General features: G+C 41.5%; 1 protein-coding gene across 1 annotated transcript; it reads left to right on the top strand.

Moving 5' to 3' along the window:
* The first annotated feature begins 3,501 nt into the window (after positions 1-3,501).
* On the top strand, positions 3,502-18,111 carry TMPRSS3 (transmembrane serine protease 3). Its single transcript, XM_053385244.1, has 12 exons — positions 3,502-3,579; positions 4,099-4,243; positions 4,731-4,838; positions 6,613-6,729; positions 8,745-8,868; positions 9,958-10,083; positions 11,307-11,350; positions 12,188-12,353; positions 13,964-14,133; positions 16,092-16,187; positions 17,068-17,210; positions 17,773-18,111. The coding sequence occupies exons 1-12, from the start codon at positions 3,502-3,504 to the stop codon at positions 18,109-18,111; spliced, it is 1,656 nt and encodes a 551-aa protein (XP_053241219.1).
* The last annotated feature ends 4,214 nt before the right edge of the window (positions 18,112-22,325 follow it).

Raw genomic sequence — 22,325 nt, 5'->3', positions numbered from 1 at the left:
ATTGAAATTAATTACTAAGTTATATGGGTCTACTATGAGTTAAATTTAGTTGAATACCTACCCAAATTTGTACCCCACTTTTCTCAAAGGTGGAAACAAAGCAGTCTTAGCAACAACCAAATTACCGGTAAACAATAAAAACACAAAGCAATTAACCAAAGATAAGCAAAGTGATTCTCCAAGCCATAGAGCAAGAAAACAAATAAAGAAAAACAAATAATAAGAGATTTATTAGGCCCAAAGCCTTCTATGCTAAGCCAGATGCATATAGGTTGTCCTTTGGGACAGGATGGGGAGGCACATTCTACAGAGCTTGTGCCACAAAAGAGAACCAAAAGATGCCTACCCAAATAATTTCATTTAGGAGGGTCAAATGGAGCACAGTCTCAGATATGTAGTGGACCATGCAAGAGGTCACATATGGGGGGAAATGGTTCTTAAGGCACTTAGAGTCACAAGATTTAGGGGTTGAAAGGTACAAATCAGGCCAATTTCTTGAACTGAACTAGGAAATAGACGGGCAGTCAGCATAGACCATACAAAATCAGAATAATATGCTCTGTACTGCACACCTAGTGCCAGCTAACAACATGACAGCAGCATTTTGCACCAGTTAAAGTTTCCAAAGCCTTTTCAAGAGCAGCTGTGTGTTACCATAACTCAGCTATTGAGGTTATTAAGGCAGGGATGGCCACAACCATCTCTAATGTCTCTAGGAAAGTATACAGTTGGAGTACCAGCCCCACATGGTGAATAGCACTCAATTTTTCCCCCATCATCCAATTATCTAGAAGTATCATCAAAGTACTGAAGTAGCATGGAGCATCAAGTCTTCAAGTAGCAGAAAACTGTTTTCACTTGTCATGCCATATCTCGGAAATATCTGTTGGTTCAATGCGTATGACAGATTAAATAACTGCCACTGCTATCTTTCCAGTATTCCTGGAAGCACATCTCTTCTCTGTTACCGAAATGTTATTTTATTTAGGGATCATCTTATAAGATGTGCTTTGCTCCACCACAAGCAGGATCCTTTGAATTAATGAAGACAACCTGTCCCAGCCAAATAACCAGTTTCTTCTGTTTTGCCTGAAAAGAAAAGGCAAGCATACATGGTCAGAGATTATTGCCTTATGTTTGCAAATACTTCCACGTTACTGAATACAGTTAATTAAAACGATTGCTGCCTTTTTACCTCCCTGGTCCTTGGAACGATGCCATTCTAGGCTACCTGATACCTTTGGACAGGTTGAATTACACTGACGCCAGTAATAATGTCATCTGCTACAATGAATCAGCTAGCGATTCCGGATGAAAGTATCTGCAGAGAGGATGGCAGGCTTTCTAGCTGGCTAAGCTTTATAATGAAAGGAGAAAGCAGTTGGGCTTGCAACAATGGTAAGTGGATCTCTAGCGGAGGGCAAACATTTCTCTCCTCTTTCTCTATCACATCCCATACTTTGAAGAGCTGTTTCTTTTAGAATAGTTGGTTCTCAAGAACGAGGCAGGAGGGAAACTGTAATGGGAATTGTAGGGGTGTAAGAACTCATCTATCTCAAGTGCTCATGCACAGGAGCTGTTCCTAGTGACTATACCCTGTTGGTGCAATCGTTAAACTACATCCTGCGCTCCATGGGTGAGGAGCCGGTAGCCACCCATCAGCCCAGGTCATCATAGCTACTGGTCAGCGATGATGCGAGTTATAGTTAGGGATGGGCAAATATGCCAATTTTGACTTCTCTCAATTCTCCCTTTCCCCCAATCATTCTGCCAGGTGTCAGAGGATTCAACCCCATCCCCCCCCACAGCTGGTTGCCACCCACTGGAGTGAAACCCCACCCACTCCATCGCTCCCATTTCCTCATGAGTCATCACTACTGGTGCTGAAAAGGGCCTTTTGCCTTAGAAGTCTTTGCTCTCCTACTTTCAAGGCCCACCGTATTCGGGGGGGGGGGTCTGGAATGCTTTCTAAAGACACTGAGTCCAAAAGCTGTTTCTCTTCTTCTTCTTCTTCTTCTTCTTCTTCTTCTTCTTCTTCTTCTTCTCCTCCTCCTCCTCCTCCTCCTCCTCCTCCTCCTCCCCCCTCCTCCTCTCCCATTATTTACCAGCTTTCCCCTTCATCTGCCTCTGAGCTGTGACCTCCCTCAAACCCCTGTTGTAATTCTGAACTGTCTCCTTCTTCTCTGGAAGGGTCAGGCTGGGGAGGTCTCTACCACTCCTCCTCTGCTCAGTCCCTGACATCTAACAGTTCTCCACATTGCCACAGCAGTTTGTGAATTTATTTATTTTTAAAAGTCCTAGTGGAAATTCATAAGGATTTTAGGACAATTCATCCTGGAAACTCTTCTCTACAGTTCCAAAAATAGGGGAGGTGATTATAGATAGTAACTGGTAGGGGAAGGGCATTTGAGAGATGCCAAAAGGCACAGGCCACAATGCAACATCCTCTCCTAATGTTACAACAGGAGTATATGAATATACTTAGATGGAGGAGCATATTGGCGTTGTGGTGTCAGGCTCTCCCACCCTCCAGCTTACATCCCACCATCAGACTGCTTGTAGAGAGTTTTCTGGGTGCATGGCCAGTGTATGCATGAGGCTTCCTGCACATGCTTGAATGAATGGGCACAGCCCAGGGAAGACTCTGCTACCATAGAGCCTCTCTCCTCCCATTTGCATTCATTTAGCCCAGGGGTAGCCAATGCAGTGCCCTCGAGATGACTCTAGCTCTCGAGATGACTCATTAGGTCCAGCTAGCATGGCCACTGATCAGGGATGATGGAAACAGCAGTCCATGTACTTCTGGAATGCACCATATTGGCTAAACTTGATATAGGCCACATAGGCTGATGTTAGGCCTGTGTAGAGTCACAAAGCACATCTGATTCTGTGTTGGATCACTGTGACTGTTCTCTGTTATCATGACACATTGTCCAGAGCTGTACATGAGGCTAAGTTCTACCTGTTGAACATTTGGTTTGAGTTAAGGCCAGGAAAATCTAAATTAGTAGTGTATTGATATATGCCGCAGGAATTCTCTACGAGCAAGAGCTGACAGCAAGAGCTGACAGTTTGCTCATGAATCTTTCTGGGGTGGGCTTTCCAGTTTGATGCATGCTGTGCTTTCTATGTATGCATCTCATTGGGAATCATTCCAAAGCCTTCCTATGGAAGAGAAAAAACAATCACCACCAATTTAGACCATAAATAGTTGTTACAACGAACACTTCACTGTTCCTTCCACTATAATGTCTACCAGGAATGCCAGGCTGAAAGGTTCTTTTGTTGAATTTAAAAGGCTCTGTGAGTCAGATGAGAGGATTCTGTGTGAATTCCTAATTTAAATGGGTTGTTTACAGCTGCATTAAGGCACGAGGAAAGATCTTTGGCTTTTAATGGAGTAATTTGTGTGACTCTTTTTGGGAGTCAAATTAATGACAGTGTAGCAATAGCGAAAGACAGAGTTGAGCAACACTTTAAGTCCTTGAAGTTCATCGACCAATGTTTTCTAGCCAAGGGCCAAACTTGACTGATGTTCTGAACTCTAAAATCAAGACAGCTGGGATTTGGAAAGATTCTGTAAGATGTTGGCAATGCATTGCATTGTATCTAATAGCATGCACCGCTTTTCATAATCAGTATTTTTATCCCCCATATTACAGATTGTGGGTGGGGGCTAAGGCTGAGTGAGTGTGGCTCACCAAGCATCACCCAGTGAGTTCATTCATGGCAGAGGCGAGATTCTGACCTTGATGATTCATAGTTTAGGGCAAAACTAGACATTAGCTAGATATGTGGCGTGAAGCTATGTATCAAGTTTTTTCTTACTAAATTACAGGCACCAGGAAAGTAGATTGTGTGGAGGCTTATCTCTTACCCCTTCCCAGTGCAATTGGAAATTTCCTTACTGGTCACATGCAATAAAAGCAAAATGGGTTTTCAATTGACCCTCAGTAACTATATTTTCCTTGCATCAAGAAGAAAAAACTTTGAAAGTCTTCTTTTGGTAATTGACTTGACCTGAATTTGCATTGTCTAACAGTGTGTGTGTTTGTGCGCTCTCTCTCTCTCTCTCTCTCTCTCTTACTGTTGGTTAAGGTTGAAGAAATAGATTCCAGTCCTGGATCTGTTGAAATTGTCTCCGTTGTAGAAGATGAACTGCCAGGATCTGAGCTCTGCTTTTTCTACAAAAGATTGTTCTGCCTGCAACAAGCAAAAATAGATCCCGGTGAAAATGAAAATGGTAAGAATGCAAGAAGTTCTGGGATGGGAATTAGGGGCCCTTTCTTCCCAAACCTCATTTTAACCCCTCAGATTTAGGGAAATCTTAAATGACTTATACCAGAGATGGGGAACTGGGGACCCCTCAGATATTATTGAGTTCCAGCTTCCATCAGCCCTGGCTAACATGATTAATGGTGGGAGTTGGAATCCAAGGAAACATGCCCAGATCCATATTTATTCTGGAAGGTACGACAGCGGTACGAAAATCTGCCCCCATGTTGCCCTTTTCCGGGTCCAAAAGGACCTGTGTGTCAGCAATCACAAATCAATTGGACACACCTAAAATGGTTGCTGCCTGTATATATTATGCAGGGCATCAGAATATCAAATAGCACATCAAAGAATGAATGCAGCTGATGCTATTTTTATTAAATATAATTAGTGCAAAACTTATTGTTGTATGTCCTGTTCAGAGGTTGTTGTTTCTTGCTTTTTTATTACTCCAGGAGAGATCTCAACACCTCCGTGCCATGGCTTAATTCCACTCGGGCAGCTTCCCCTTATCCTCGCCTTATTACTCACTGTAATCATAGCAGTTGCCATTGGCCTGGGAGGTGAGTACCAAATAACTTATTTATTAGGTTCTCAACTAACCATTCAAGAGTCTGCATTTTTTATGAGTCTCCTACTGAGAATAGGATGCTGCCAAAGGTTGCCTATTGATTTTAAACACACACACACACACACACACACACACACACACACAAACACTTTAACTCCTCAGCATGAGATCTATAAAACAGAGCTGATATTTAATAAAGTCATTGCTATAATCAACAGAATGCACGCTGCCAGAAGATATCAGTTAGGACCAGCTCACATGATTACTTCCAGTGTACAGTGGGACCTCTGGTTACATACGCTTCAGGTTACAGACTCCGCTAACCCAGAAATAGTGCTTCAGGTTAAGAACTTTGCTTCAGGATGAGAACAGAAATTTTGCTCTGGCGGCGCAGCAGCAGGAGGAGGCTCCATTAGCTAAAGTGGTGCTTCAGGTTAAGAACAGTTTCAGATTAAGAACGGACCTCCTGAACTGTGGCGCATGTGGAACTCTGGGATGCAGCATTCATGTGGTAAAGGTAAAGGACCCCTGGGCAGTTATGTCCAGTCAAAGGCAACTATGGGGTTGCAGCGTTCATCTCGCTTTCAGGTTGAGGGAGCCAGCATTTGTCCACAGACAGCTTTCCAGCTCATGTGGCCAGAGGACTAAACTGCTTCTGGCGCAATGAAACACTGTGATAGAAGCCAGAGCACATGGAAACGCCATTTACCTTCCTGCCGCAGCGGTACCGATTTATCTACTGGCGTGCTTTCGAACTGCTAGGTTGGCAGGAGCTGGGACAGAGGAACGGGAGCTCACTCAGTCACGGGGATTTGAACCACTGACCTTCCAATTGGCAAGCCCAAGAGGCTCATGTGGTGCATGGAGCTCTGTAGACCAGGCATCAATTCCTTTCTGTTTGCATCATTGGGACAACTGAATGAATGTGGTGGCAATTTGAGCCTGGACACTTTTAACATTTCAGACCAGAATCCTCTTGGTCTTGGAAATCAGGTGGTCCAGCACAGCCAATCATGTGCCATTATCTGCTATTCAACCAAGTCTGAGAAATATGGGCTGGTATTCAGAGCAGAGCCATAGAAATGAATGAGCATGGCTAAGTTTCATCTCAGGCCGCAAATGATGGAGGTGTCTCCACCATTACTCCTGAGCCCCCCCCCCAATACATCCCTCACAGCTTGCCCTGGGCCTTCTAAACTAAACTGTCACTCTCAAGTGCAGTGATCAGGTGAGGAAACTGTTCGATCACCAACGTTGATGTAAATTTCAGCTGCCAGTCAGGCTGGCTTCTGTATTTGGGGCAGTATGACAATGCTATCTTGTCTTAGGTAGGGTTGCCATACATCTGGATACGGCATTCAGAAAGAGTGCCCAGGCAGAAATCACTGAAATGTCCAAGGGAACCCGGGCATATGGCAACCCATGTCAGAAGTCAAAATATTGGTGAATTTTCTTTAAAATAGATCAAAAACCTCACTTTTTAAAGATTTAGCCAAAAAAGGCCAACAACTCTGAGCAAAACTAACAACTTTTGTGTCCGGAATTTCATTTTTTGAAATATGGCAACCCTATCCTAGGTCTGTAATTCACAAATTCCCTTTCAAACCTTCTTTCAGCATGTTTATCTAAAGGAATATATCTTAACCGCTTTGAGGCTTTACTACAATTAAGTGGTATATAAATTAATAATCATCATAATCATAATATTGCTGCCAAGCCAAGGATATGCCGTATTAACTTGATATGATTTCCTTTCATCCTGTCAGTTTACTTCAACTGCATTGGGGGATTTCGGTGCAGGTCGTCCTTCAGATGTATTGACCAAACAGCAAGATGTGATGGAGTCTTCAACTGTAGAGACGGAGAGGATGAATATAGATGTGGTAACTTTGATTTGATTCTGGATTACACATGCTACTTCCCCTCAAAACTTAGTTTTGAATTTTTTTGTTAAAAACTAAATCCAAGCTCTGTTTGAAACATTCCATTCAATATTTCCAAACAAAACATGGTTGACCATTGTTTGCTGCATTCTTTTTGCACGAACAGAAGTTACTATTGTTACCTTTCAATATGGCAGGACACTGAGGGCAATTTCTAGGTCAAGAGAGCTCATGATCACATGTAGAGAAGGTGCATATCAGCAACAGAAATTATGCGGAATGGCAGAATGGCTGTGCCACAAATAAATGTGTTATTCCTTGGGTAGGGATGGATGAATCTGACAATTTTAGTTTCTCTTACTTTTCTCATTTTTCCCCAGTCTTAAATCCAATTCTCCACACTTCCACAGCAATTTGCAGATTTAAAAAAATAATCATTGAAATTTGTCAGCATTTCAGTGCACATTTCTCCTGATACATTTTTGTATATAATTTCCCCTAATATAATGTATTTTTGCATGTTATTTTCACTAATGCATTTTTATATGCAGTTTTCTATAATATATGCAGTTGTAGACACATCATTTGGAGAACTGCATTGCAAAATTGGGAGAGGTGCAAATTTACAAGAATGGCTGTGTTTTGGTTCACGTATTGGTTCAAGAAGTGCAACTTACGTATTTTCTCATTAAAAATTACAGGGAGGGGTGAACTTGATGAACTTTCGGGTCATTTCCAACTTTAAAAGTCTGTGATTGTATGATATGATTCTATGAAAAAGTAAAGAAAACTGAATTTATCTCCCATCTCTATCCAGATTATTGAGCACACAAAGATTTGCTCGCACAAAGATTACGCAGAAGTCATATGATGACTGTGCTTTATTGAACATTCATGCTGAATTGCTTGAGGGGAAGTTATACTACAATAAGCATCCATCCTGATTTCCTTGCGGTTAAATCGTTTCCTTTCAACCAGTCATTTATCCCAAACTTTTTAGTGTGGCTCCCTATCAGTTTCCCAGCCACAAAAGTCCTTTGTGCTTTTTTTAAAAAAATCATATTTGTTTTGACAGTGAACTTAAATCCATTTTAATGACACAGACTTATACCCCAGTATGTGATTGAATCCCATTGACAAATTCTGGAGGCAACCTTTAAGGCACCACAATATGGTACATTGTTTTTTTTTTGGCTGCAAGAGGCTGACATGGCTACATCTCTAGAAGAATGTTTCCCAAACTTACCATAATTGCATAAGCTTTTGAGAGTTTAGTCTTACAACCGTGTCTCTTCTCAGGTGAAGATACTTTGAGAGTAGTTTTAATAATATTATTTTTTGTAAACTAGAGCAAATTCTGCTGATTACCCTTCAAAAACTCTTGGCCTGCTCCTGAGGGCACATGTACCACATTTTGGAAAGCACTGCTCTAGAAGATTGCCAAGTGCAGAGTATGAGCAGAGCAGGTGTGCCAATTTGAATAAATATTGGGAGAGCCAGGTAAGGCCTGTCCCACATAATCGATCACAGGATGTGGCGTGCACATACCATTTGAATGGCAATGGCCATCAAAAAAAATTTTTTTGGGGGGGTGAAGGGACCTTGACTCCTAGGATTTTGCTTCTACCCCCTCCCAGAGTAAGGAGGGGTAGAAGATCTCAACCTGCATGAGTTTTCAAGATAGCATTTTTAAATTTTACATTCATAACCCATTTTGTTATAAAGCCCTGTTCCGGGAAGTTTTTAATGACTGATGTTTTAATGTATTTTTAATCTCCTGTTGGAAGCCACCCAGAGTGGCTGGGGAAACCCAGCCAGATGGGCGGAGTATAAGTAATAAATAATAATAATAATAATAATAATAATAATACCTTTATTGCATGAAATAGGAACAAATGCACAAAAACCAATGCCAAAATTCATTGGATCTCGAGAGATACAGTACATTAGTACACTGATTCAGTCGCAGCAGTTGCTTATTAGCTATTTACGGCCTTTCTTTCTGTATCTCACAGTCAGACTGAGTGGCAAGAAGGCTGTGTTGCAAGTGTTTGCTTACGGAGCCTGGAGGACTGTGTGTTCAGAAAACTGGCAAGAAACCTATGGAAGAGTTACATGTAAATACTTAGGTATCTCAAGGTACTGTATAGGAAATGACCATGGAAATGAAGGGTTCGTATGTCAAACTGTTGCTTGCTTTAAAAGAGAAGTCCCTCTCATTACATCCGGCTTTCTGAAATACAACCCACATACTAAAAATCAAGGTGGTTTCTGCAGCAAAGTGCTGGTTATTTTTTATTTCTGCAGAAAGTGCATATTTACTACAAAACACTATTAATCAGTAAAGCCCCTGAAAATATAACTTTGTGTTATGTGATTAGCATACAAATGTTGTAAACAAACAAATAGCATTAACAGAACTTCGCCAAGAAACTGACAGTTTTTTTGTTGCTGTTTCTGTGTCACTTGCTTTTGACACAGGATGGCACAGGAGACTTATTGCTACTCTATGTTTCATTTACAAATGTAAAGGTAGAGTCAAAGGGGAGGCAAGTAGCAAACAGCCCTAAAATCAGCAGGCCTGCTACCCTATGTCAGTTCCACATTTCCTACACAAGGGGCCTTCAGCCAACTTTGAGCAGAGATGGGCAACCTGCCGTTCTCCAGATATTGTTGGACTCTAGTTAGCATGGTGAATGGTCAGAGATGATGGGTGCTATAGTCCAATAATATCTGGACGTTGTTCACTCCTGGTTGACTGCTATCTCATTCAGATACATAGATTCTCAATTATCTCCAAAACATTAGCTCCCTCTTGAGGAAATGCCAAACTATAATTCTGGGCTATACTCAAGCAATATGAGCAAGAAGGTTGGCCTCAGGATGGCATGTTCTGACGACAGTCAGAGGCTGGATGGGATACCACCAGGGAACCACGTGTATGTTGCTTTGGGTTCCATGATGAGAGAAAGGCAGGATATAAATGGGAATGGATAAGGAAAACAACAGCAGGATGATCCATCAGAAGCCACAGTGGGATTTTAGTGTGTGTTCATTGATTATCCATTAGTTTAATACAGGGTTTCCTTAAAACTATTTGCAATATTTCCATAAAAACTTTATAGCAAGCCACCTAACATTTGCAAGCCAGGTAGGCTAGCCATGTGATAGAAGAAGTAAATGTTCAGAATGCTGCTGAATTTTCAAGGCAATTCCTGTTATTTACAGCTTTGTGAGTTCAAGGGCCTACCCAGTGACCGCTATTGAAGAAGCGTTTCAGAGGCATTTTGTTGCTGCAGATCATTGGTTGTCAGCCGATCAGCTGACATCTCCACAGAACACCACATCCTTGCGGTATGTCTCAGATGCTAAATTACAGAAAGATATGTACATATTTTTTAAATATAAACTCTTCCGACCCAGTCCTGCTGGTAGGGCTGAACTGCAGTACACACCATCTTATACCCTTAGGCCCATGGCATGGCCTTTTCAGTGGTGATTCCCCAGTGGTGAAATGCCCTCCCTTTTGAGGTGCACCTGTCTCTGTAATTATTCAGGAAGTATTGGAAAACATTCGTGATATTCCAGGCATTTGGTGGCTGAAGAATACTGTTCCAATCTTACCACCTCGCCAATAGGAAGGGAAATAGGCCCCTTTTTCTTTCTTTTGTTTGGGGGAGGGAAGGAAAAGGGGGTCTGTTCGTTTCCTCCCCACCCCCACTTACCAGGCAGGCACACTGACTTGGGAAAGTGATGGGGGGGGGGGACTGACATCATGTCTAGGTGTCACGCAGCAGCCCGGCTTCCATGGCCAGGGGCTTCTTGGCTTCCTGCCACCCCCATAGACCAGGGGCTGCTTTCCCACTACAGCAGGAGAAGGGGGAGCTCCCATGTTGTCGGCTTGTGTGACAGCGCTGTGTCTGAGCATTGTGTATGATGTTGTGATGTCACATGTGATGCCCAAACGAACACTGAGGGGCCTCAGTTCTCCACTAACAAATATTGGGGGGACGGGTTCAGCCCCTAGGAGTTGGCACCCTTGTTCCCAGGTGGCAGGAAGTAAATTGACGGGTCCTTTTCTTTCTTTCTCTCCCTCCCCAAAGCAAAAGAAAGAAATGGGGACCCATTTTACCTCTTCCCACCACCATCTGGCGTGTGTATGTGTGTGTGTAAGAGTGAACAACCAGTGCAGCATGGGGGAGGGTGGGAAGGGAAAGAAAAGTGCACAGGACCCCTGGAGCCCCCCCTCAAAACCATTGCCTCATAGCAATACAAAGGAAGGGTGCTTTATTTATTTATTTAATTCTGTTTACAAGTCGCTTCTTATAAAATAAATGAAAGCAATTTCATATCTTTAAATATCAACAAAAATGATACTATGTCATATACGTAAACAATTAGAACAGTTTAAATAAAAATGAAAAGGCAACAGAAGCTGGAAGAATACTTTTGAGAAGGGGCTCCTTTTTTCTTTCTTTTAGACTTAACACATTGAACCTCAATTTAATTTGATGGATGAAGTGGAAAGAGAGGTAGCAAGCATTCAGGTCTATCACTTTGTCTTCTTTTCATTTCAGAGAAGAGTGTGCCTCCGGCTATGTGATCATCCTAAAATGTTTGGGTAAGTGCTTTGAAAAACAGCAGAATGTAACATCAGTTTCACAACAAGAATTGTGGGAGAATGTGCAAGCTAAAAGTTCGTTTGTGCAAGTTGAAATATGCAAGTTGAGAGCATGGTAGCTGCTCCAATTCATTTCCAGGGGTCAAATCATGTACAGGAGACCTTCCAGTGGGTGAAATTTGACAGCAATTCACAGAAATATCTCCTTTCTGTAAATAAAATTTTAGCAAGTAGGAGAGAAAAATTATACAAGGGAGAACTGGCAGATGAGTTAGAGAAAAAGAGAGAGTGATTTGGGAACACCCCCAAAGTAAGACAATATATTTCTCATGAATATTCTTATGTGTCTCTCTGAGTTAAGCATGACTTAGATTCAAGAACTGGGTCTTTAAAATATATGTGCAGAGACATAATTAGGCGTTAGCGAGAACAGACTCTGCTAGGGGCTCAGGCCTGGGTTTGTTTGTTTTTTATCACAAAAGAATCACCTATTGGACTATAGAGTGTATGAAGTATTTGTGTGTAATGATGCACCAATACTGTCACGGTGAGATCAAACACAGCAGAAGCTTCCCATCCTTCTCACACTGCAGCACAAAGGTGTGTGAATTTTTTGCCCTTCCTCCTCACCTCACCCTCACTCCAGACACTTCAAGTACTTGTGTAAAATATAGTACTTTCTAATGTGGCTGTTGTGCTAAAGGGCCTTTCCCCCAGGAGGGACACCAATACAGCTCCTTGCGCAAGGGACCCTGTGTACACCTCTGTATGTACAGCTCGTCCAGATAAGGATTCCTCACAAGTGATCCCAGTGACGCTACTTTCCCTTTTCTACAGCGTGTGGTGCTCGGTCCAGGTATGCCCCCCGTATAGTGGGAGGAAATGCGTCGATGCCCCAGCAATGGCCATGGCAAGCCAGCCTTCAGTTTCAAGGATATCATTTGTGTGGTGGATCTATCATCACCCCTTGGTGGATTGTAACAGCAGCCCACTGTGTTTATGAGTAAGTGCCTTGTCTCATTCACCATGTTTTTGCACCACAGACACCTATTGCGGTGGTTGTTCCCGACCAATTGTTGATCCCTATCCTAGCTGGGCCACAGTTGTGAAGTAAGTGTCCTGCCCACATAGTGGCCAGGTTTTAAAATGACGCACCAGTGCCAGGGAGTGAAGCCGTAGTAATGTTTCTCACATGTGGCAGCTAGACTGGTGACTGGGAGTGGCCACTGAGACCATATAACACTGGTCCTGAAAGACCTACATTGGCTCCCAGTACGTTTCAAAGCACAATTCAAAGTGTTGGTGCTGACCTTTAAAGCCCTAAACGGCCTCGGTCCTGTATACCTGAAGGAGCGTCTCCACCCCCATCGTTCAGCCCGGACACTGAGATCCAGCGCCAAGGGCCTTCTGGCGGTTCCCTCACTGTGAGATATGAGGTTACGGGGAACCAGGCAGAGGGCCTTCTTGGTGATGGTGCCTGCCCTGCGGAACGCCCTGCAGTCAGATGTCAAGGAAATAAACAACTATCTGGCTTTTAGAAGACATCTGAAGGCAGCTCTGTTTCGGGAAGTTTTTAATGTTTGATGTTTTATTGTGCTTTTAATGTTCTGTTGGGAGCTGCCCAGAGTGGCTGGGGAAACCCAAACAGATGGGTGGGGTATAAATAATTTATTATTATTATTATTATTATTATTATTATTATTATTAGTCACTACTGAGATGTGTAAAGGGCACAATACTATGCTAGGAAAAAGAAGGGCAATTTCTTGACACAGGAAGGTCATGAAAAATCAGTTTTAGCTTCTGCAATAAGAGATGCGGTTAAATATGAACAGGTACAGATGTTAGGGCCTGGGGAGAAATTAATTTCAGTTCACATTTTCATGAGGTTTTTTACAGCAAGGTTCACAAATTGCTGCAGAAATGTGGAGAACTGAATTCAAGATTGGAAAAATGAGAAACTGAGAGAACTGAAATGGTCAGATCCTTCCATCCTAGTAATGGTACACACTGAGGAACACCTTTAAAAAAGACTAAAATAAAATAAAAAGCACTATCAATGAAGGAGCAGGGTGTTGTGATAGAATAGCCAAGAACAGGAGCATTGCTGGATTGCAACAACAAATTCCTCAGGAAGCAGACTGTAGAGGATTACAGATGCAGCATTGACCAAATTAATGTCACTAGGTGGATTGGATGCATCATTAGAAGGAAAAAAATGAAATCAGCAGGGTACTACTACTACTACTACTACTATTTTATACCCTGCCTTTTTCCCTGACATGGACTCAAGGCATCTTACAGATAAAAATAAGAATAAATGTTTTACTGGCAAGCTGGGCATTAGAAACTGGTTTATTAAATATTTGATACTAATAAGCATTGGTTCCAGATCAGAAATTAATCATGGCTGAGCACTGATGAGTATAAAAAATCCTAACAAGCTGCTATAATTATACACGATTTCTAGAAATATGAATCTTCTGTCATTGCTGGAAATGACTTCTTGTGCCAGAATGGCACTGAGGCCAAAAATGTGTCACACAGGTTTGGCAAATGATTTTAAATGTTGGAAGCTACTAACCCTTTCTCTTTCTAATGTCTTTGTTTCAGTTTGTACTTCCCAAGAGCTTGGAGTGTGTATGCGGGCTTTGTAATACTGGAAGAAGGCCCTGCTAATCCATATTTAGTGGACAAAATTATATACCATAAAAATTATAAACCCAAAACAATGAAGAATGATATAGCATTGATTAGGCTGGCCAAACCACTTGCACTAAATGGTAATTTTGAATCTGTTGCTATTTCTTTCTCTTTCCGCTCTTGTTCCGCATTTAAACTTAGAATTGATTACTACTGTCACTAAAAATATAATATTAATCTGTGGTAATCTGAATCAAGAACCAGCAGTCCCACAATGATGCCTAATGGAGATAACAATAATTTCTGATTTTAATTTTTATGTGTCTTTTATTATGTTTGTATAGTTGTAAACTGCATCATTTTTTTAAAAAATTGCTGTGTACATTTTTTTAAATGAATAAGTAAATGATCCGGCAATATGAGCCATCCCACATAGCAACCTGATTTACTTGTTTTCTTGGCATGTCAGCAACACTCTAAAATACACACCCAGGTTTCTTGGAGCGTGAATCCTCTTGCTCTCAGAATAACAAAGACTTCAGGATCTGTGCTGATCCTGAAGTCATCCTTCCATTCGTATGAAGGAATGTGGAACCCTTGCAAATTAAAAAAAGCACTCTCCATGTGGATAGTGAGGACTGTAAGCATAAAGAATGCATCTGGTTACCTCAATGAAGAGTGACCAGTTGGAGGCCCATGGACCACAGCAGTTTTATCATACCCACAGGGGTGTCCTCAAAAGGTTGTCCATAATTTTGTTTATAAGGGAAATAAATTGTGTGAACAATGTCATGTCTAGTTTGGTCCTAAGTACCAACAGAGTTAAGAGAGAGGCCCTGTAAGAACAACCCAGCTGGACCAGACTAAAGGTCCATCAAGGCTAATATTCTGCTACCCACAACAGCCTCCGGGAAGCCCATAAATACAGCATGAAGGCCATAACCCTCTTCTGCTGGTGTTTCCCCAAAACTGGTATTCAGAGATATGTTGCGGCTTAACTTTCCACATGCAAAGTATGTGCTCTGCATTGAGCTACAGCTCTTTCCCCCAAATTTGTATTTGCAATCGCTGGTAGTTCATCCATGTACTTGGAGTCCTTGTCATGAGGATGGGCTGAACCTCCCAAAGAATACTGGAATGGAGAGTGCTTATTTTGACCCATGGGTTTGTTTCCACAAATAGAAAAACCCACAGTATATTTATTTAAAATGCTGAGGAACATATTCCTTGATCTAGCATAAGCTAATGTACCACAAACAGACCCATTATTTATACGATGAGGTAGAGTGAATAACCCAAAATAGGGGGGGGGGGGAGCAAGCAAGCTTGAATGCACACATTTCCAGTATTGTGTTTTTATTTGAGGTGCATTTTCATGGAAATGGAGAACTACAGTGCTAGTCTATATCCTCTATCACCCCTCAAGTCTATACAGTAGCAAATTAACTGGATACATGAAACTTCCTCTCTCCCATTCCTTGTTGCCTCTTTAGAGTTGCTTGTTGGCCACAGTGAATCTTCTGAACTGTCATCAGTTCAGGCTTTGGCTGAATGTCAAAGGCTTGACCTCCATAAGTGCAATACAATACAGATGATGGGAGTCAAGGCACATTATGCAATTCTACTGCTGAAGGCATGTCAGGCTGAGTACACACTATATCTTTAAAGCACATACAAAGCATATTTCCCCCCTCAATGAATTCTGGGTACTATAATTCATTAAGGATTGCTGGGAATTGTTACCCTGTGTGGGCTAAACTACAAGTTCCAAAATCCTTTGCGAAAGAGAATGTGCTTTAGATGTGCTTTAAAGGTGTAGTGTGTATTCAGACTTTGTCTGGACCTGACACTACTTATATTGGTGGCATAGCTGTCAACTTTTCCCTTTTGTTGTGAGGAATCCTATTCGGAATAAGGGAATTTCCCTTTTAAAAAGGGAAATGTTGATAGCTATGATTGGAGGCCACTTGGAGACCATATTGAAGTTGCTCTGAAATCTCTGAAGGAAAATTGAGATATATAAACAAGCTCACATGACTATCAAAAATATGTATTATGAAACTGCTAGTTTGGAGAGCAGGTATTTCTTTTTACACAGGTAATATAGAGCCAATTTGTCTTCCTAATTATGGAGAACATTTTCCAGAGGGGAAAATGTGTTGGATATCAGGATGGGGAGCTGCAGAAGAAGGAGGCGAGTATTTTAGCATTTGAATCTAACAATGTATTTTTTGATAACTGAAAATTTGCTATGTGTGAACAATGAATTCAAGAGATACACTTAATAAATACTTTCCCATAAGCAGAAAAATTCCAGTCTGACCAAAATATGGAAATGGAGGTACTACCAGATGTGAAGTAAGGTGTCATGTACAGAGACTTCTCTTCTTCACATCTATCAGCTAGGGGTGAGAAGGAGCCCCAGGTCTCCATGAGACACAGTGGTTGATATCCAATAATAGTCAGAATAATGGGTCTACTCTGAATTGGACTAAAGTTGGATATTATCCAATAATATTGGCTTGATTGCTTTCAGTGAAACTTAAGCCCAGCTAAGATCTCCACAAATTCTTAAAGAATTTCTGGGTAGATTTGGGAATTCCTTCTTAATATTAAAAAAAATGTATAGGATTGAACAAATGTTTCAACTACAGTGGAATCTTGGTTTTCGAACGGAATCCGTTCTTGAAGACCTTTCGACTTCCGAAATGTTCAAAAACCAAAAACTCAAGATGGAAGCCTCAATACAATAGGGAAACTCAAAATGGAAGCCTCGTGGCATGTTTGGCTTCTGAAAAGCATTTGAAAACCGAAGCAGTTACTTCTGAGCTTTTGGTGTTTGAAAGCTGAAACATTCAACTTCCGAGACGCTAGAAAACCGAGGTTCCACTGTATTTCTAAAGAAAACTAAATGCAGCATTGGTTGGCTGGGATTAATAAAATATATGACATTATAGGAAAGTTTTTTGTTTGTTTGTTTTAAATGAATTTAAAAAGTAAGAGCTAATCACTTTTTAAGATGCCATATCTTCACTATCCCTGAAATGGAGAATTTAACTTCTGTCTTGGAACAGGTGATACGTCAGAGATTCTGAATTATGCTGGTGTCCCTTTGATTTCTAACAAAGTGTGCAACCACAGAGAGGTCTATGGGGGAATCGTGGCTTCATCAATGCTCTGCGCAGGTTATTTACAAGGAGGCATAGACACATGTCAGGTAGGGGCATTTCTTAAAGGTGACTGTCTTAACTGAGCAATCTGGTGGTGGTGAAGATACTACCAATATCCCAAGATGTAAAGGGCCTTAGAGGCAAAAGCAGCACTTTAAATCGGGCCCAGGAGCAGTCTGGGAGCCAATGAAGATAATGAAGTACTGGCACAATATGCTTATAATGCCCAATCCCAGTTATTAGAAAAACTGGAATGAGGAAGGGAGTAGCTTGCTTGTGGGTATCATACAATGAAGGGCAGGTTAAACATCTTTTCATCCATTCAATAAAATATAATCCATTTGAGGGAGTCAATGAGAAGGAGAGATGGGCATTCATTTGTACTTGCTGAGTGATTTAAATAAAATCCTAAACTTAAATCCAGGTACACTGGACTGCTGAATGACAACCCTCAAAGCAAGTCAAGACATTTGCAGCCTTTCTCCGTGGTTCCATTAATTGGTTTTTAAATGACTACTGTAACTTCTGCTAGCTTAAATGTTATTAGCAGCTCTCCCTCCTGTTTCTTTTTGAGATCCAGACAAAAGCTTGTTTTCCTGTCTCTTTCAGGGAGACAGTGGGGGACCATTGGTATGTGAAGATCGGAATACTTGGAAGCTGGTAGGAACAACCAGCTTTGGGGTGGGCTGTGCGGAAGAAAATAAACCAGGGGTCTACAGTCGCATCACCTCATTTCTGGATTGGATACATGAACAAATGGAGGTTTACTTTCCAATAGTTTCTTCTCCCCAGCCTTACCTTGATAGTGGGGTCAAGGGGCTTACCTTATCAATGGTTTCCTTAATTGCAACTTCTTCCCCCTGTTCCATACAAGTGAATGGAGCAAGGGGAGGCGATTTGCACTCCTTTCATGCATTGTATTATGTTGGACAGAGGAGCAATTGTTAAAATTCAGTGTTTATTAAGGGAGGGTGGGATCCTGGACCCTCAGTCCTAAACTGGGGGTGGGGTGGGGGCAGGGCGGGGGAGGGCAAGGGCAGGGGCAGGGTGGGGGCATGGTGGTTAAGTATGGGAAATATACAAAGATTTGGGCCAGCCCAGGAGACTTGAGCACCAACCCTGATAGGAGTGATAGCTTGGTCACACCCTAAGTTTCTTCTGTTTGCCCATAGATAAGATAGAAAACTGGGTAAGAGTTGCAGGGCTGCGTTTAAGCAATTCCTGCTGGGTTTTGCATAGTAACCCTTTCTGAAGCAGGAACACAGATTGCACAGAGAACAGCAGGTATTACTTAATGCTCTTTTAACTGTGACATTTCACATGGTAAGGGAGTGCAGAGTAGTATATTTTGAAGTGCTTGGAGGCTATGAAGCAGCCTGGTATTGCAGTGAAGGAAGCAGAAGAATAGTCTGTCCAATTAAAAAGCAGCATTCCTTTATGGTAAAATAAAATAAAATAAAATAAAACCATATCAGAATCACATGTCTAGGCCATTATTAGCATTTGTCAGTCACCATCTGTGAATGAGAATACAAGTTCAATTAGTAAGAACTATTTGCCCATTTCCAGCTCCCATCCTATCCTAAATACTGATAGCATCCTATCCTGAATATGGTAGCAAAAACTGCCATAACATAGTGAATATATGGCTAAAAGGGCACAGAATAGGCGTCAATTATTATATGCCTAATTTTTCTGCTGTGATTTTGTGTGGATTTTGAAGTAAATTTCATAGCTAAATGCTTTTTTTCCTTCCTGAGAAGCAATACTATTGATGTCTCAAATGGTGCCTGCTCATTTGTATTTGTAGAGAGAAGAATGGAAGAGAGGAGGTTAGATCATTACCACATAAACTCTTCAAAATGTTTGTTTGGGACAGAGAGGACAATCAACTTTCATCCTGCACAGTTTTTGCACTTCCTAACAGAAGAACTGCTACAACTATCTTTTGTACTCATCCCTTTAAAACGCACTATGTCACAATGAAGAATATTCATGTATTTTGATGCTGTCACCCGGTTTTCAGGTGTAAGCATGCCTGCATGCCAAGAATCCTTCTCTCCTAACCCACCTATTCCTGGTGAACTGAGATGGAAAAGGAAGATTCCAGATCATTAGGCCAGCGAAGTGAAAAGTATGGACAGGTTTACTGGGTTTGCTGCCTGCCTGAAAAAGAAGATACAACCAGGGCAGGAGGGAGGTGCCCATCTCTCACTTGATGGTAGAAATAGTGTACGATATTGGTTGGGTGCATTGGCACTAAAATACTGATGGATTTTCTTTTGACTTTTTAAAATAATAATAATAATAATAAAAATCACAAACTGATGTGGAAATGTGAAGAACTGAATTTAAGAAAGAAAGAAGAAGAGAAACATAGAAAAAACAAAACTGGCTGTTTTACCCATCCTTTTTTGAGCAGCTAAAGAGTTCTGATTTTTGGCACATAAGCAACAGCTGAATGCAACTAGAGTGGGGCAGTGTTTGCCACCAACAAGAACACAAACAGAATCACATTGTCAGCTAGTGCTTGCTCCTTAAATTTTGTTGCATTTCCTGTCTCAAAAATTACAACTGCACTGCTATTTCCCTCCTACATATGTTTAAGAACCCCAGGCTCAAGTCTTTCCTTTCCATATACTGCTCAGCAGATTGGTTCACTGTAAAACTAGGTGGGCAGAAAGGAACAAGGAAGTTGATTTACTTTGAAAAGCCCTTCCTGCTTTTCTTTGAATCCAGCCTAAGAAATTCTGTGAATCAATGCTCTTGATCTTTAACACAGTTATTCTGAGATTTCTAAATTACATATGGTGCCTTGTCGATGCAAAGGCACATTGTAAATAAGCAGATGTGTAATCATCTGATGGTGCTTGATTTATAGCCTTAGAGGGCAAAACACTAGACTTAAGGCATGTTGTAAATAAATGAATAAATGCAAACATATCAGTCTGATGGTGCTTGATTTATAATCTTGGAGGGCAATTTTAAAAAACAACAATTACAGGAGCTCTGTCATTTGTTTCTGGGCATTCCATTATGAAGGAACATCTTCCTTTTAACTGGGCATTTTGTGCAACCCAAAAATTATCGAACAAGTAGTGATCTAGGTTCACAGAGTATACCCAGGAGAGGAGCCACATTACACAGTTACCACAGAAAGTCTTTAGGCAATGAAGTAAGCAAGTAAGCAAGCAAGCTCAATACATACATGCATGCATGCATACATACATACATACATACATGCATACATACATACATACCCATCCTGAAGCATCAAGGCAGGCTGCGATATGTTTAAGGCTGGAATATGAAAATTCATTCTAAAAATACAGCTTACAGATGGCACATTTTTTAATAGTGGGAGAATTGCACATTTATGGGAGAATCCTTACAGAAGCAGCACATGAGAGAAATGAGTGTGGCATGCCCCAGAATGTATGCACTATTCCTTAACTTATATATAGTTAGATTGTAAAGCAAATCTACACTGGTTGGTTGTAAATGTGTTATAAAAATGTGACACCAGAGGGCGCTGTAGAGCAGGGAGCTTTTGACAATGGAAAACTGCATTGAGAGTTATACAACATTGTTGTTGTTTAGTCGTTTAGTCATGTCCGACTCTTCGTGACCCCATGGACCAGAGCACGCCAGGCACTCCTGTTTGGTCAAACACATGCTGGTAGCTTTGAGAACAATATCCAGCCATCTCGTCCTCTGTCGTCCCCTTCTCCTTGTGCCCTCAATCTTTCCCAACATCAGGGTCTTTTCCAGGGAGTCTTCTCTTCTCATGAGGTGGCCAAAGTATTGGAGTCTCAGCTTCAGGATCTGTCCTTCCAGTGAGCACTCAGGGCTGATTTCCTTAAGAAGGATGGGTTTGATCTTCTTGCAGTCCATGGGACTCTCAAGAGTCTCCTCCAGCACCATAATTCAAAAGCATCAATTCTTCGGTGATCAGCCTTCTTTATGGTCCAGCTCTCACTTCCATACACTTCCACACATAACATTAGTTAATAACATTTTTACGATCAATGTTGATCCAGCCCCAGTGTATCGTCTCAGCATTTATAACAAATTATAAATAAACTAGCATATTTCTCTTTGTTAAGTGGTGTGCGAAATGGTGGAGTGATTTCCACACCTATATCCCAAGTGAATAATACTGGTGTCCTTCTTTATGACTATACCCAGATAACTTGTTTGTTGCAGGGAGACTAGACAGCATTGTCACTGAGATACAATTTTCAATGTGGTTTAAGAATCCCTCTTCCCAGTTCTGTGGGAATTGTAGTTCTGTGAAGGAAATACAATTCTTGGCACCCTTAATGAACTACACTTCCCATCATTCTTTGGAAAAGCCATGGCTATTCAAAGTCATATGATGTTGCTTTAAATATATAATGCAGATTGGGCCACTGTGTCTCAGTCTAACTTACCATACAAGGAGAGAACCATGTTACCTTGAGCTTCTTGGAGGAAATATACAAGCAGATTAACAGCTTCAGAGGTACCAGCCAAAACCACCATGTAAAGCACATACATTGCCACATGATTGCATTCTAGCCACAGGACGGTTAAATCCAGACAAAGGTGACTATGGGGTTGCGGCATTCCTCTCACTTTCAGGCCAAGGGAGCCAGCGTTTGTCCACAGACAGCTTTCCAAGTCATGCAGCCAGCATGACTAAACCGTTTCTGGCGCAATGGAACACTGACAGCGGCCACAGGAAGCATTTAGAAAGGGAAGAAACCACTTAAGCTAGGCATAAATTTCACAAGCAGTAACACATTAAAGGCTTCTGGTACAAGCCGTTGGGCCTGTTAACTATTTCACACCCTAGAAAATCTCATGCAACAGTGGATGCAGAAAAGTAGATGAAAACATAGCATACAAATGCATGCAAATTATTGCCTTTACTCCTGGGACAAGTGAAGGAGAGTGTTTCTCATTGTTAGTGAGTTGCCGTACAGTTCTTGAAAACTGCTGTTTAAAATAAAAGCAGGGCAAACCAATGGGAAACACATGAACAATAGTACTGGAAGGGGGAACCAGCAGCCATCCAAATATTGTTGAACTCCTGCTCTCCCCAGCCCGAGACAGCATGGCTATTAGTGAGCAATGGTGGGAGTTGCAGTCCATCAGGAAAAGAAAAGAAAGAAATTGGG

Source organism: Podarcis raffonei, chromosome 4, assembly GCF_027172205.1.
Source record: "Podarcis raffonei isolate rPodRaf1 chromosome 4, rPodRaf1.pri, whole genome shotgun sequence".
NCBI lineage: Eukaryota > Metazoa > Chordata > Lepidosauria > Squamata > Lacertidae > Podarcis > Podarcis raffonei.
The sequence above is the reverse complement of the archived record's forward strand: the minus strand, read 5'-3'. Positions and strand labels throughout refer to the sequence as shown.

Excerpts from the sequence above, each read along its gene's own strand:
- TMPRSS3 (XM_053385244.1), top strand. The coding sequence starts at position 3,502 with ATGTTTTCTAGCCAAGGGCCAAACTTGACTGATGTTCTGAACTCTAAA. Across the intron at positions 4,244-4,730 it reads TCCCGGTGAAAATGAAAATG|GAGAGATCTCAACACCTCCG; the intron begins GTAAGAATGCAA and ends TTATTACTCCAG. Across the intron at positions 6,730-8,744 it reads AGAGGATGAATATAGATGTG|TCAGACTGAGTGGCAAGAAG; the intron begins GTAACTTTGATT and ends TGTATCTCACAG.